This window comes from Eleginops maclovinus, chromosome 12, assembly GCF_036324505.1.
Source record: "Eleginops maclovinus isolate JMC-PN-2008 ecotype Puerto Natales chromosome 12, JC_Emac_rtc_rv5, whole genome shotgun sequence".
In the NCBI taxonomy this organism is placed as follows: Eukaryota; Metazoa; Chordata; class Actinopteri; order Perciformes; family Eleginopidae; genus Eleginops; species Eleginops maclovinus.
This window is the reverse complement of record NC_086360.1, coordinates 25,532,609-25,548,851: the sequence shown is the minus strand read 5'-3', so window position 1 is coordinate 25,548,851 and position 16,243 is coordinate 25,532,609. Positions and strand designations below refer to the sequence as shown.

Below are 16,243 nucleotides of genomic sequence, written 5' to 3'. Positions count from 1 at the left end.
GCGCCGGCGCAAATATATGCTTTGCGATAGGACATTGAGACTCCAATAATAAGAGAACATGTGATTCCGGCCAACCACTGAGCACGAAATTAGACAAACAACATCACGGCAGCCAATCCTCGCCGTACACCGCGAACCAGCATGGCAGGGAGGCGTGTCGCCTGTCATGGGCAGGCGGTGTCAATTTAGCTCGTGGGCATTACGACCAATAGCTTACAAGTTTACTAGGAAACAACCAATCACGAGACACGGCTGTTGAATGAAGAAACTGTCACCATCTTTGCTCCACGCCGTGTGCCTTTGATAATGTGAATTAGAACCAAAATGGTGGCACCAGAGCCCCAGTGGCAGTGCGTTCCGAGGCGTTGGATGATTGACGGCATAAACGTCCAATAGGAGCTTGACTGGTTATGTCCAGTAGCCAATCATATCGCAGTACACGGGACCTTTGTGGTGAAGTCGGCTACAGTAGTTCGCTGACGTCCAGATCAACAAGCCACTCTTTTGGAAGCAGTTTGATAAACACTCACTGTTCCTCAGTTGATGTCAGTAAGCTACCTGCGTTTCCAGCGAGACATATCAGCGATTAACCAGCACAAAACTACCCAGCCACATAGCCCTGAACCGATAAGGTTAGAAGACATCGTCGGTTGAACTTTTCAAGACAACTAGCTCGTGTTTTTTTAAATCAATTTTATACCAACTGACGGCCAACGGTCGTTTTTTTTTTTGATTGACTGCATCTTTTACATCAACCGAGCTAGCAGTTTTTTTGTATCGTGCTAACGTTAGCTAATTCATTTTTGTTTTGCCAAAAAGGAAAAATACTCGGTTCGTTTAAGTCAAGCAAGACGTTTTGTTTTGTCAACAAGGTCTTTTGTTTCATCGAAGAACTACATTGAAAACCAACGATATTAAACACTTTGCTTGATTAAAAATAAAAAAGGGCTGAAAGTGTTAGCATTGACAAGCCAGCTAACACTAATACCTCTAACCGTTTAAACAGTCATTAAGGAAGAGCTTGTCTTTTAACTGACTGGTGCTGTTTTGAGTACATTTCACTTTACAATAACACCGTTGGGCTGCAGGAGTTACTGCTGCTTCTCCTTTTTTTTTAAATAACAAGAACAGCCACCAGAGTATAACAAGGAGACCACTGGTAGGACCTGAGGCAAGTTGTGTACATCCAAGGAATCCCTCATCGGATTGTTACATTAATATCAGTGTTATTGTTGAAAATGGCGGCGATCGGAATGGTGCAGATGTTGATCGAAGCAGCGGAGTACCTTGAGCGCAGGGAACGAGGTAAAGTGTATTGTTTTCTACGCTCTGTGTTGTGTACAAGAAAAATTACAATCACTCCCCTCCCCCTCAATCACGCTAATGTATGCACCTGTCATTTCAAAGATATTTTAAATCCTGTTGCAGCCCTTTATTTCTTTTAACATCAAGTAATCGGGGCCATGCATTCATAAATACAATTTTGCACATCAATTAATAATCTGACATTTTTGGGAAATGTTGCACTCACAAAAACACGTGCATTTGCCTTTTATTTGATGAATGAAAAGCATATGGTGCAGATGCAGTTAGATGTGCAGGGAGACATTGTTTTCATGGGGGCCCCTCCTTTCCCTCTGTTGTGGTTTGCTAGTGGGGTTTATTCCAGTTCAAGATGACATCATTGTCCAGGCTGAGGAGAGAAAATCCTGTCTAAAGATACTGCATGAAATCCATCCATTGCATGCTGCATTTAATCACTAGACAATGCTACTGAATTCCCAAAAGCTTAAGATCAAATGTGGCACAGTTTGCAGTACTACTGTTCTCGGTTTAGCATATTTTCACTGTGGCTATATTTTGCATATATATGGACACGTGCCCACTATGTTGTTTATTTGCTTGCAGAAGCTGAACACGGCTATGCCTCCATGCCACCCTTCATCAGCAGCGGAGAGACGGAAAGCTTGAAAAGAAAAAGCAAAAGCAAGAAAAACACAAGTAGCAGGTAAAGGCATGTCAGCTCCTCGTGGCCAGAAAATACATGTTATATCCTTGTTCACCTCTGCATTAAGGCGCTTATACTACCCCCTCTTCCAGTGTGTCCCCACTGAGTGCAGTGAGATTGATGTTTCCTAGTTTGCTGTGTGTACATTTGCATCATTTTTGGGTTCTGCGATTAGAAATGTGTCAAACCATAGTCATATGAAATTCAACTCGCCACTCAATTGTGCTTGACACCACAGAAAAAGGTCCTCTGATATAACAAGTCGTGGCTGTGCAAGTCTTTTAGGTTAAGGCCATGGTCCCCCCCCCCCCCTCTTGTCCTCTTCAAAGCTTGTGACTGACAGCAGCAAACATCAGTCAGGCTTAAAGCTAAGGGCCACACTGTAAGGCAAACTGGGTCAGTCAAGGTGACTGCAGAAGACATGTCAGTGAGGGAGCACGTCCTTACCGCTGCAGTCAATGGAACCTTCTGCACAAACACAGAATTCCATCTATCAATCAGATCGGGACAGATTTATGTTGTGCCCACACCCCTTGGATCAATGCACGCTCCGGAGTAGACTGCAGCTGGATTTTATGCAATTATGAAAGTGCAGCACTGGTGGAACCTTATGCTATACACCTTAAAGTGTGCTTATGAAAGCTGCCATTTTGTAGACAAACCCGTGACATATATTGAGATGATAATGGTCAAATTTATCATAAATAATCCTCAATCGCAACCCTAGTTTTGTGTCCACACGTTCTATGCACTTTAGACTCCCTAAATGAAAACACCAGAAGAAAACAGCTAATTGATGCAACAAAAGAAAGATGTATGCTTGGATATGGCATGAAAGCTGTCCCTTTTTAGATATATATAATATGTTATAACGGTGGTACGTTAGGCCTACTGTTGGAGGCATAACATCCACTATAGCATGCCTTCCTTTTTCAGAAATGTAAACAGCGACTGATTTAAACACTGCCCAGTGTGTCGAGAGAGGCATTTGATTAATGCATATACTATAAATTCCATGATGTACCAGAGTAACAGAAGAGCAGAGTGGCAGCCAGCTCATGTAACGCACGTTAGCCCATTAAGATTGATTGTAGACTCGGGTTGAACCCACATCAGGTATGTTGGTATGAAGGCACACCATCCATCATCTCGCCGGCACTGGAACCAATGCAGAATGCTTGACCTGAAACTTATAGATATGTTTATATACAGAACTCTTACCTTGTCTAACCCCAATGTACAGTACGTCCAGATTTAACAGGTGCAGACATTTCTTAAACTTTCTGAACAGAAACAGAAATGTCTACTTCCTGCTTTGATAGCTCAGAGGTGAGGTCCCTCATTTTAAAATGTTGACACAGCTGTCGCTACGCCTGATGTATAGGCATGAACGCTACAATTCATTTATAGCCAACTTATCATACATGTATACATATATTTATGGACATGACCTTCATCATTTTTGCTGATCTCGATTCTTCGCCCATTATGTCTTGAGATATGTTTTTTTTATTTACATAAGAATAGTGTTTTCCTTGAAGGACGGACGTGTGCACGCCGTTATCCTCATTTGAACCGTCCCGTCCCTATCGGCGGTGGCTGACATTCAGATGTGTTGGATGACACGTTATTGCCATGTTCATGTGTCTAATGTACAGAGCACATGATGTGAAGCTTGTAAACTATGCGTATGTATATCTCTGTTACCTCTCATAACCCAATGTACAGAATATCCAGCTGTAAAACGTCCTGATCTAAAGTTACACCGCTGCTTTACGCAGACATCTGAGGATTCAATACTCCCTTTACAATATTGGTTCATTGGTTGATCACTTCTTCAATGAATAAATATTCAATCTTTACAAGTTTTCTGGGAAATAGCATTCGTCATTTCCCAGATTCCAACTTGACACCTTCAATTCTCGTTAAGAAAGTAAACAAATAAACAACAATATAATAAAAACAGCAGAATCTGACAGATAATGTTGAGCCTTTTTATCTTTGAAATGAATGGTAAGGTTATTAAAACAGTTGCAGATTAATCCCCTGTCAATGAACTAGTTAAGTTAAGCTCTAGTCGACTGCCATCTTTGATTTAAAGCAATCAATGAATCAATGAATTTCCTGCATTTACCTCATGTGTTTACTAGATTAGCAGGAAGAGACTGTCGTTCAGTACATGTAAAATACTGCTCTGTTCTCTAAATGTATATGAAGATATATTTTACTTACAATTTTTAGATTTGATAAGATGTTCAAACAAGTCCAGGTCCCATCCGACCCATCTTCTAACTACATAAGTCAAAGCATCGACGACAAGCTATGTTAACAATCCTTGCTTATTGAGAGGACTAATGGTCATTATATGTATTTATTTTATATGGCATGGTATAGACTCTGATAGGGTTGCCCAATCTTAAAAAATCTGCAAAAATGAACTAAATGGTCTGATCTTTTTGAGTAGGATGCAGCCTACATTTCCATAAACCATTTTGTGATGCAATTCCTGGCAATGCCTTCTGAAAAACCTCTTTTTCTATATTTCTTTATGAGCAATAATGGGAGTAAGATTCCGTAATGAGCACATTTGGAGAGCCAATGGGAAGACTGCTGTCGCTCAAGTATTTGGTTCAGCCTGTTGACAGGGTGAGTCTGTTGGGCTGGACGGTGATGCATCAATGTTGTTCTTTCGTATCCACGACTAAAAGATGCAGTGGCTGAAGTGGAGTAGAGTAGCAACACAGCTGCTCAGCTCAGGACATGTCTTAACATGCTTAGGAGGCAAAACATTTTTAGACACGCCTAGAGAAGAACATGTAGACTACGAGCTGCTGAAGGTCTGTCCTCCAGCCATAAGATCTTTTCGCCTACCTTCACTTTGACCATTTTATTTATTTAACTACAAGGTTATGTTGAGCAACCAGCTGCTCATCTATGCAACCACATATGGCTCTAGAAGGCTTCAGACCTGTAATTAATAAGAGTTTGTGCTCAGCCCTGATGATTTGATATGGTGTGATGTTGGATCCTGATCATTGATAGGCACACCAGCACTATGACTGAATGAATTTTGCTCTCCGGGGGTAGGGGGGGTTTCTTCCAGAGAGGACTATTAATTGAGCAGGAGTGATACCTTATTTTGTTGCTGTTGAGACTTATAATGTAGGGCAGCCATTTGTATATGTGAAGCCACTCAACCCAGTACGTTGAAGCTCCTCCAGTTTCTGTTGTTTAACCATGGCGTGGATTTGTGTGTGGTGGGGGAGGGGATGTGCTGTGTTTCTGGTGTGTATGCGTGTCAGCCCCTTCCCCCTCATCTCTCTCTCCCACTTGTTTTTCCCGTCTCTCCTCACCTCCTCCACCCCTCTGTTTCTTTCTTTCCTGCTCGGTTCTCACTCGTGGCAGGCAGTGGAGAGCACCAGCTCCTCCATTACATAGATGGAGAGTCCTCCCCCACCATACAAACCCTACACACCCTACACACACACACACTGGTAACTACAGTGCACTATAGGAATCATACAGGGATACTTCCTGCCTTGTTGACCTGGCCAATTGAGTCTCTCCATGCTGTCCACCCGGTGTTGTTGTTCAGGATGATGTGGTTTACTTGGGCGAGGCTTCAGAAATGAAAATACAGGTTAAAGGTGGATTCAGGATGTAGACCGAGCCGAAACTGGTGAATCATCCAGACGCAATTCAGTTTTCCATCCAGTATATAATCCTAAACTCTCCATGGTGGACGCCATAAGAGATTACAGCCTATGTGTAAATCTTTGTCCCAGGGATGTATGGAAAGTTTAAAAGCTGGGTTAAAGGTTTAGACATATAGATATTCAGACATTATTATTATGGCAGTGTTATACAGAAATTGAACGGTTCAAATCGGATTTCCAATTTAGGCTCTAATCCATATGTAGGCTTTTGCAGTTAAGACATGAGCGGCCATGGTTCAGGGGGTACGGTAGAGCAGTTTTCCCCCAATCTATTCTAAAGGTTGGCAATTTGATATCCAGGCCCTTGGGTCAACATGTTGAAGTATCCTTGAGCAAGATACTGAGTCCCAAATTGCTCCCAGTGGCTCGGCGGACGGTTTCTAAACGCATGTGGACGTCTGTGTGTGAACGCTGACTCTCTGAGTGCTCACAGTGACCAGAGAAGTATTGTGTAACTGCAGCCTATTTACTATTCACATGTGGGATAGGTTTTATTCAGATTTTAGGATGATTCTTTGGACATGTATACAGCATATTTGAAGTTGAGGTTCTTAGCAATTCAGTATTACAAATGGACTTCTCCATGATGTCACCCAGAGGTTTCTGAAGTCCCACTGTGAAGCTCAAGGTGGGCGGCTCTGGGCGTTGCCGTCTTGGCAGTGCAGAAACCGCCTTACTCTTGACTTATCTAAAAATGGCCATTGTCGGCCGACCAAGCCCCTTTTTTATAATGTGTGACTTCCAGCCTTAATATAATTAAGCTGTGACATTAATATCCAGGAGGCGTTTCACAATGAGGTGTTACTTCTCTTAGTTGACGTATAGGCCCTCAGGAACCAGGGTACCTAGTTTTGTGGTCTTGTCCATAATCCCTGTCATGAATATAGGCTTTAGAAGTGAATTGCTACATAGTGGAATGTGGTGGCCTAACTAAGAAGAGGAAGATGTTTGAATGACAGTCAAATATTTTCCTCTTATTTAAAGTAACTGCAAATGTATTATCCAAAATGTCCGTTGGAGACATTAATGTTCACAGATAAAGCCCCACTTCCTGATTCAAGTTTGTCCTACTGTGCTTTGTAGATTCAGTTTCATAGGCTAGGCTACTAGCTAGACTAGGGTGATGTGTAATTAGAGCAATCTATAAATAAATCCACATTACTCACATTAGAAATCTCATAATTACTCAGTCTTACTCAATATCAGCTGCTGTCACGCCATGTCTGCGTACGCTGGAGGTGTACCAGGTTATGGGGCTAAGGCAGGCGGTGGGAGTTGTCCCTGAGTCTGAGTGTAGCCTGAATAACTGGGATCATTTCTCTGCAGCAATGTTATGTCACCAGCGGCTGTCTGCCCGGCACAGAAATGCTCTCCGGACGGAGGGGGCAACTGACAGAGCAGCCAAAACTGAAACGAGATAATACCCACACACACACACACACACAGACACACACACACACACACACACACAGACACACACACACACACACACACACACACACACACACACACACACACACACAGACTCAGAGGATAGTGGAATACAGTATTTCTAAGCTTAGTCTTTACAGTAAAACACTTTCCACAGCAAGACAAAAAAAAGCCACCTGAATGTGTTTTTAGTGGCACAATGTTGTCTTTTAAACTAATGATGCTAGTTTCTTTTACCTCTGCAAAGCTCTGTGATGTGTTAAAGTTAATATATAGCAGATGAAATCAACAGGAATTTGGTCAAGAATTACAATTAAATAACATGGAAAACAGGAACAGTCATTTTACTTCCAAGATCATAACAAAACACAACCTAAACCAAATAAAAGTAATCAAAACCATCTTTGTGAGTCTCTCCAGCAGCCACCATCCCTGCTTTGAGAGTTTTAAGGCAGACTGAATAAGTAAACGATATAAAAAGGAAGGGCCAACCCTGCTTTTGTGGTGTTGATTGTGAAACACCAGGGAAAGAAACTATACTCTTCTCTATTTTAAGCATTCTTTTCCTTGTTTGAAAGCCCTTCCTATACATTCTATTTTGGTTGAAAGTGGTATGAGTGAGTGAGAGTCCTCTGAGGATCAGGGCGGTGATGTGTGTAGCCCAGCAGAGCTGAAGGTGCAGAGGCTATTTGGGGATTTTGGGTGAGGGGATCACGAGGTCAGGTGGAGGTAGAGGAAGGTTCTAGCATGCTGATATTTGCCAACCCCCACAACCTACCACCCATTTACACTTCAGTCATTCCAAAAACTACGTCTAACCCCATTCCCGGACCCTCTCTCTATGTGTGTGTCGCTTTAACACTGCATTGCAGGAGTCATGCTGGCCTCTCGCACACCTCCATCTCAGTTTCAGCACTGTGTCTTCCCCCACCCCCACCTCTCCCAGTATTACATGCACAGTGGATAATCAGGCAATATGAAGGGGCATAGTCCCTGGCTTCTGTTTCTAGTTACTGTTACTATGTTTACCCGGGGCCTCTCCACCAGAGAGTGGTCCTTAAATAAGCCCTCGTAGAACACGTCCAGACCATCAGAATATTCTTTTTCCGGAATTTCATTTTGTCAGTTGTTCCGACTGCTCATAAACTCCCACACAGCCTTTTCTCTCTCTCCCACTCTCCTGCATTCATGGCTCACAATGAGAAAACCTGTTTAAACAGAGGCCTTGTTATTATGTGTGTTTTAATCAAGTGTGTTTTATCTCCACAGGTCTACGCACAATGAAATGGAAAAGAACAGGTATGTGGAAGTGATCTCACCTCTGTGTGCATATTTGTGAATTGTGGAAGTGCCTGTTCAATCATTGTAAAATATGTTCCCTATATCAGATTAATAATCTCTGTTAAATCTGGAGGATGGATTTACAAAATATTCTCATTTTAGATAATCAGGGTATTATTAAATATTAAACTGAAAAAGATAATGAGTTATTGTTAAAAGGCAATTCAGAAATAAAAGACCTGAAATGGAAATGAGAAAAGATTAAATTCCAAAGCTTAAATAAAAGATTTCTATTGAAAATGACATTTAATTATAAAGATATAACTGAATATTTTCATTGTTTTTGTTCCTTCCTTTAATGTTTGAACATTTTCTATTTTCAATTTGTCCTCTTTTCCTGGATTTAGATGTATTGCTATTCCATATTAAATGAAAAGTATTGGCTGATTCTTTGTTTGTGATTTAAATGAATATGCTAGCACTTGGTAAACAGCATGCCTCTCAAAGCATGCTGATGTTAGCATTAAGCTAAAGGCACTGCTTGGCCTATCCCTATATTCCTGCTGAAAAACACCAATTAATCATTTTCATATAAAACTCTTTGGCACAGATAATACCACATGCTTTGAGGTTGTAATGAATCCCCCCCTACAAGCCTGCTGTTCCTCAGGCCTTATTTTTGATTCAGTGCTTCCATCCTGCCTGTGCTGGCTGATCCAGAGCAGCAGCTCAGCGGAAGGCCTGAATAATGTATCGCACTGAGGCCTGTGTCTGGGGTTCAGCCCTCTGCATGTGTGGGAACGCCTCGTGCCCCGCAGTAAGTCAGAACCACAGCCCGGCGCACCGCTCTTAAGAACCTTCCCAGCCTTCAGCCGCTTTCTCCCACAACCAGCTGGATGATAGAGAGCCGTGATAGGCGGAGAGAAACTGACTCACGCAGGCTAGCAAAACCAGAGGAGTGCAATAAGACCCCCCACACCGTGCGGCAATATTGGCTTAGTCAAATCTACACACACACATTCAACGTCCTATTTTGTACGACTCCCCTCCCCTCTGTTGGTGTAAAGAGAATCCATAGCATGCATGTGTGTGTGTGTCTTTGTGTGTGTGCAAGTCAACGTAACATGACTCCAGCTGGCAACGCACCTTTTTCTACGTGCAAGTTCCTTCCAGCTGGTCACGTCCAGTTACTGTTAAGGGGTCCACTCTGTCATAATCATGAGGATTCAGACCCCTTGGTTTAGCTTCATTCTTCCTGATAATTCATCAGGAACCATAAAGTGGTCACAAACTGGGTCAGCACTCGCAGTCATGTGCATTTAAAAAGACATCAGAAGTTCTTTGTCTGTCCCACAGTCAGGAGACAGTCTAGAGGAAAGGCTAAAATAAAATAAGTAGGCTAGGATATTTAATAAAGAGGAAGACATGTGCTTACTTAAATCAAATCAGTTCACCACCACGGTTATAATAACAAGCAGCAAATGAAAGGAAAAAGCAGCTGGAATAAATACTTCACAAGAGTAAAGTGAGGGCAGAGAAATGTAGGTTCTGGCCTTTCCCTGATCCCCGTCCACCCACACACTCACCTATTGACACAATGCAGCCCCACTGAACCAGAATAACCTGCTGCTCAATAGCTCCGTGTGTCACAGCCACACCCCGACTCATCTCTCATTTAGAAACCATGTGACCTCTGCCACTTCCTCATTCTGCTGCCGGCCATCAGGGCTGTTCAACAAACTTTAGCCAGCCCTGTTTATTGTGTCAGGACAACGCAGCCTGGGCATTTCCATGTTATGTAACCACAATGTTCATGCCCTTTGGACTCAGCTGAGAGGTTGGTTCCAGCTGAACACTGCTTTGTATGTGCGTGTGTGTGTGTGTTGTTAAAAAGGCGAAGGGCCCTGGCTGGGAATTTATTTGTGTGTGTCCTCTGCACAGTCAAATCACTCTCCCCTCTTACCATGTGTTTTATCTATCTTGGAATTAACCGGAATCAGAATACTTTGTCTATCCCGAGGGAAATTGGGTTTCACGACAGTTATAAAGGAAAAGAAACACAAGTTAATAAAAACATTTATATATTCAAAGTTCACAGTAAAAATGTGCACAATGCACTACACATGTTTTATATATAGTGTATTACATGTTATAAATAGAATAAACTCTATCCTGCAGTGACGCCTCACTCAGGATTACCTTGCAGCACACTATAAATGAGTAGCTCATCCTGCAGGCTCTCAGTTGCCAAAACATTTTTAACACTCTCAGGAAAGAGTCTGACGTTCACACGCCCCCTCCTAGGCACACACATACACACGTACACACTCAGCCGAGGCTGGAGGTGTGTGTTGTATAACAGCGGGGTCAAGTGGTTACCAACACCCACCAGACCGAAGCTAAAGCGGCTGCAGGAAGAAATGTAAATGTGAGCCGAGTTAGAGGGCGACTGACATTTATAATGCGCTCTGATCTGAGTATATGTCACCGGTGATCTTTGGATTTCAGCACATTTCTGGAGACATCAAGGCAGCGCTTTTACACTGTTGCTCACATGTCCTGCGTACCAACATGTGGTAATGGTACAAAGCTACAGCAGAGCGTCAGCAGTTCATTAAACCTCACATACGCAAACCTTTTACTCACTGCCTCTTTATCAATGAGTCACTCAAGCATTTGAATCAAAAAGCAGAGGTACCCAAAAAAAAAATGTTCAAAGAGGATTGATAAAGCTACTCATTTGAAATCTTAGTGGAGCTAGTTCAGATTTATAATAAGTAAAGTAGATAAGACCTCCATCAAATATCATATTTGACAAAGAAGAGCAGTCATGAGGTGATATCACCTGATACCAGTGTTGTAGTACTCGAGTCCGGTACTGAGCTAAATTTAGAGACTCTTGACTTGGACTTGAGCACTAATGACTTGAACTCGGACTTGGACTTGTGCATTCGGACTTTGTCATTAAAACCCTGAGGTCGACGAACGCGCTGGCGTGTTTTGGCCATGTTTTCGATATGTTTCTATTCATATGTATGCCATAATACGGCGTAGAAATGTTACCGGAACCGGTAGACTCTCTTCTTTCCGATGCATTCTCCCGCGAGATCCTACGTGATTCACAGCCGGAGCTAGGGGGCCAATAATAGAGCTTGACGCATACATCTTTGTGAATGATGTGTGTGTCAAGCTCTCTTATTCGCCCTCTCAATGCCTATGAAAGCTCATAGCGCCCGCCATTAGGACACGCCTATGAGCTGCGGGACCAGTTATGTTTCTGTGAAGTTTAACAACACAGGGTTTCCCACACATAGACTTTACTTGGGCGGGCCGCCCAGGTATATTAACGGCCGCCCAACCGGTTTCGCGACCCATTCAGTTTTTTGGGTTTTTTTTATCTGTCCGCGAGCATGACGCCATCTGCGATCGATTAGCTAGTGGATAATGATCTCCTCGCTGTACGCCTCCTGTACCTGTTCACTCTGCTATCGTGTGTGTGTGTGTGTGTGTGTCCGGACTTGATCAATAGGGACTTGACTTGGACTTCACTTGGAATTTGTTTTAATGACTTGGACTTGACTCGGACTTGGAACACTGGAGACTTGAAGCTGGACTTGGACTCGAGGCACAGTGACTTGACTACAACACTGCCTGATACAACTAATCCCCTCCAGCAATGAAGTCATGAGAGGTGGTTAAAGGCTTTAGTCTTTCTTGATTGACAAACCACTCTTTCCAACTTTAGTTTTTTGTGCATCTGATACTTAATCAAAAAAATAATCACGTTTCTCTTTCTCTGTTTCTTCTGTTACAGACGGGCACATCTACGGCTGTGTTTAGACCGCTTGAAATCCCTCGTTCCCTTAGGAAAAGATGCTAACAGGCACACCACCCTCAGCCTGCTGATGAAGGCCAGAGAACATATCAAGGTGTGAGGATTAAACGTGTCGTGATGTGTGGATGTCTTTTGGCTGTGATAAGGGCTACTTTTAAGACCTGAGTTTCAACAACGTGTGTTTCTGTTCCTTGCAGAGGTTGGAGGAAAGCGACAGGAAAGCGCAGCACACGATGGATCAGCTGCAGCGGGAGCGGAGGCACCTGAGGAGACGCCTGGAGCAGCTGGGGGTGGAGAGGACCCGCATGGACAGCACCGGCTCCACCCAGTCCGACAAGTCTGACTCTGACCAAGGTACACACACATAACACACACACTACTGTGCCTGAGAGAAGAGATAAAGCCGGGGAATCCAGATGAGAACAGCTTACACTTACGTACGACATGCAAATATCAGCTGTTGTTTATTCAGGAAAGATTAAAGGTGATTGAGGTTAGGCGATGGGTTCAAATGTTCCAACCGCCACCATCAGCCAACAACCAGAGCATCGTAAAACACTCCATTCCATCTGGACAGAAAATAAATAAAACTCACCAAAACTTTACTCCTCTTTAAATGTTTTCCAACAATCAACCACTCTGGATTTGATTGAAACAAAACATTAGATGTAAAAGTCTGCCAGCTTTATACACTGTTCTTCCCCAGCTGTCTGTCACCCTCTGCAGTAAATAACAATATAATGACCACAAATAGCCAGAAATGAGCTCTTTACCAACATTCAGATCAACTTTAAAAGATCACTTATAAGGAGTGTGTTTTTAGGGGTGAAATCAAATGGAATTCAATGTATTTGTATATCCAAATATTACAAATGATGCATTGTTTTCAGGGGGGATTACAGTCTGTACAGGTCAACGAAACATGAATCAAAAACAATAGAATTACAACATAGACAATCCTAATGATATGGTGTGACACTGACATGACGATGCCACTATAAATACATGAATCGAATTATTAGTTCAACCCTATAATTGTGTTGTGCGCCAACAGAGGACCTGGATGTGGACGTGGAGGGGACGGACTACCTGCTGGGTGACCTGGAGTGGAGCACCAGCAGCGTGAGCGACTCGGGGGACGAGCGGGGGAGTCTCCGCAGCAGCTGCAGCGACGAGGGCTACTCCAGCGCCAGCCTGCTGCGCCTGCAGGACACTCAGGAGATGGCCAAGCAGCTGGGCTGCAGCCTATAGACGCAAAGCCCCGCCTCCTCCCCCTCAGCCAATCCTTTCCCAGGATGCCTCACCACTCCCTAAATGCAATCTGACTTCCCCCCCCCACTTTGACTTCCATCCAACACCTCCTAGACTCACCCACCCATCATCAGCGGTCAGTCATTAAGGTGTCCCCTGCTCTGAACCAATCAAACGAGTGGGATTTTAAAGACACTCCGTCCATCCGTCAGAAACACAACTTTCAGCCAGAGAATGTTACCACACAATGTCCCACTGCCTCTTTTCTAAGCCTCAAGAGACATGGGGAGCACTTATGAGATTTCACACATATTAAGACACACACACACACACACTAAAACACACATATACACACACTCCCCTCCATCGCTCCTAGTTGTCCCATCCTCCCAAAGGTGTGACAGAGGTTTTTCTGCCCCGTCAGACCATCTGTGCATGGTGTGTTTGCACTTACAGCATTAACAGTTCCATCTTTTTTCAAATGCTGTCTCTTATAAACTTGAAGGAGCCCCCCCCACTTCCGTAATGTTACAGGATGTGGTGAGCGTTGGTATTATTAATTTTGGGCTACATTAAAGCAGCCAGGGTGCGGTGTGACTTGGGGCCGCCAGCAATACGTCGCTTAGTACGCACCCAGGCATCGGCAGGCTCCCAACTTTATTTTGATGTTCTGTCCACACCTGCCAATTTAGAGGAAAAAGTAACAAAAACAACAAAAAAAAACTTTGTGCAGCATGAGATTGTGAAAGGGAGGGTTTATGGGATGGGGTTTATGTTTTTCTCCCTCTCTCTGATGACTGTGGCGTTTTTACAGCATCCTTTTATCGTAATGTGTGTATGTCACGTTTGAGGGGTCACTAGCAGGGTTGGAAACTTTTTGAACCACCAGCCACAGGGGCCCGATGCTGGTAATATGTTGGCAGGTGCTGGTTCATTTTAGAACACTACTTCCTCTTCTTCTTCTTCACTGCCCCGTTCAGCAGGTATTAACATGAAGATCTACTGAGAGAACATTCCATATGTAGAGAGGACAGGCAGGTGAGATTATTTTTCACGAGTGGATGTTCCTGCCATTTATTTATGAAGGGGGAGTGTGAGCCGAGTCGCCCTGAAACACAACGACCGGCTTTGACTCTTCAGTGGGGAAAAAATGTTTGAAACACACAGATTTTCTCTCCTTCGCCTTGCCTTCATAGCTATTTATTGTTTCTGCAAAAAAAAAATGTTCATGTAAATAGTTTACAGAAATATCTTTATGTCTATCAACAAATGTATTTATTAGATATACTAAATATATAGATGACTATATAGAAATATATTTAATTAGTCATAGCCTATGTTCTTCTCGTGAGAGTGTCCAATGTGTAGTTCTGTTTGCACAGCCTAGTCAATCCTTAGAGTATTTAGAGACGTCTCTTGTGCCTCGAGGCTTTTGTTCATAATTCGGCACGGTGCTCATAGGAAATGAAATGTTTTCTCTGTGATTGGTCCTAATTTTTTCGCTGTTTTCAAAAGCCAACTTGCCCTTTTAAACGGGGGGGGGGGTATAAAATGAAAAAAAAAAACTTGAATAATTTATAAAAATCTGACTTTAAAAAAGTGAGAGGAGCTGGTGGCCCGGCGTTGGGATGATTCCTCTGGCGAAAGCTGCGTTCTCTCCGTGCCTAGGAACCAAAATGGCCGTCTCGTGAGAATGTAGCGCCTTTTTTGTTTGGTTCCAAAATCATCGCGGGCAGCAAAGGGAGGATCTTATGAATGTACATGTCCTCCACCCTGCAGTGTAGCAGCCCGACGCCAAAGGAACCTCCATCCCGCATCCACCCACCGCTCACCAATCTCTTCGAAAGCATGAGTCTGAAAAATAGATTTAGGGTCGTGTAGTGTTTGAGTGTGGAATGCTGCTTATTTTTTTTCTTTCGTTGTCAAATTGGAAACCTTTTCAAACGGAGAGGAACTGTGTAGCCACGTTATGAGGAGAACTAAAGGGGAAATGTAATGAGGGCAAAGTGTGAGTGGGCAGTTGTGTTCACTGAAATGCCATCTGTCAGTGTGTACGTGTGTAAACAGTATGTGAGTGTGTTTCGTCACTGTCTTCAGAGAGACATTTTTGGGGTGGTAGAGGGTGGGTGGTTTTAAAAATAAAATTCTAAGGCTTAGTCTGTGTTTGCTAGTGAAATGCAAAAAAAGTCCACTTGACAAAGACTTCATGTATTTACCTAAAGCATTAATGTCTGCTGAGGGGAGGCTCCTCTCTGCCCTCCTCTGTCCATCCTGTGTGTGTGTGTGTGTGTGTGTGTGTGTGTGTGTGTGTGTGTGTGTGTGTGTGTGTGTGTGTGTGTGTGTGTGTGTGTGTGTGTGTGTGTGTGTGTGTGTGTGTGTGTGTGTGTGTGTGTGTGTGTGTGTGTGTGTGTGTGTGTGTGTGTGTGTGTGTGTGTGTGTGTGTGTGTGGTGAGAGAGAGACCCTCCTTCACATGCTGCGTTGGCATCCATGGTGCAGGTGTGTGTGGTGGGAGAAGTGTATGTTTTTATGGCAAACCCTTTGAACATTTAATAAGACGCAGTTATCAACAATCGACTTCTGTTCAATCTCCATCTTTGACGTGTATAGACCTTTAGTTATTAGGGTAAACCCCTTGAGATGCACCATCTCGTTTTATTTGCTAGTTGCAATTTTACTAAATTACTTCTGTAATCCAATCCTCCCTAGTTATCTTAATGTAT

The 16,243-nt window shown here is 43.2% G+C and overlaps 1 protein-coding gene across 1 annotated transcript; it reads left to right on the top strand.

Annotated features, from left to right (window-relative positions):
* Positions 1-413: 413 nt before the first annotated feature.
* On the top strand, positions 414-15,869 carry mxd1 (MAX dimerization protein 1). Its single transcript, XM_063897843.1, has 6 exons — positions 414-1,305; positions 1,909-2,008; positions 8,425-8,454; positions 12,251-12,365; positions 12,469-12,625; positions 13,326-15,869. The coding sequence occupies exons 1-6, from the start codon at positions 1,239-1,241 to the stop codon at positions 13,520-13,522; spliced, it is 666 nt and encodes a 221-aa protein (XP_063753913.1). The 5' UTR covers positions 414-1,238; the 3' UTR covers positions 13,523-15,869.
* The last annotated feature ends 374 nt before the right edge of the window (positions 15,870-16,243 follow it).

Excerpts from the sequence above, each read along its gene's own strand:
- mxd1 (XM_063897843.1), top strand. The coding sequence starts at position 1,239 with ATGGCGGCGATCGGAATGGTGCAGATGTTGATCGAAGCAGCGGAGTAC. Across the intron at positions 1,306-1,908 it reads CCTTGAGCGCAGGGAACGAG|AAGCTGAACACGGCTATGCC; the intron begins GTAAAGTGTATT and ends ATTTGCTTGCAG. Across the intron at positions 8,455-12,250 it reads AATGAAATGGAAAAGAACAG|ACGGGCACATCTACGGCTGT; the intron begins GTATGTGGAAGT and ends CTTCTGTTACAG.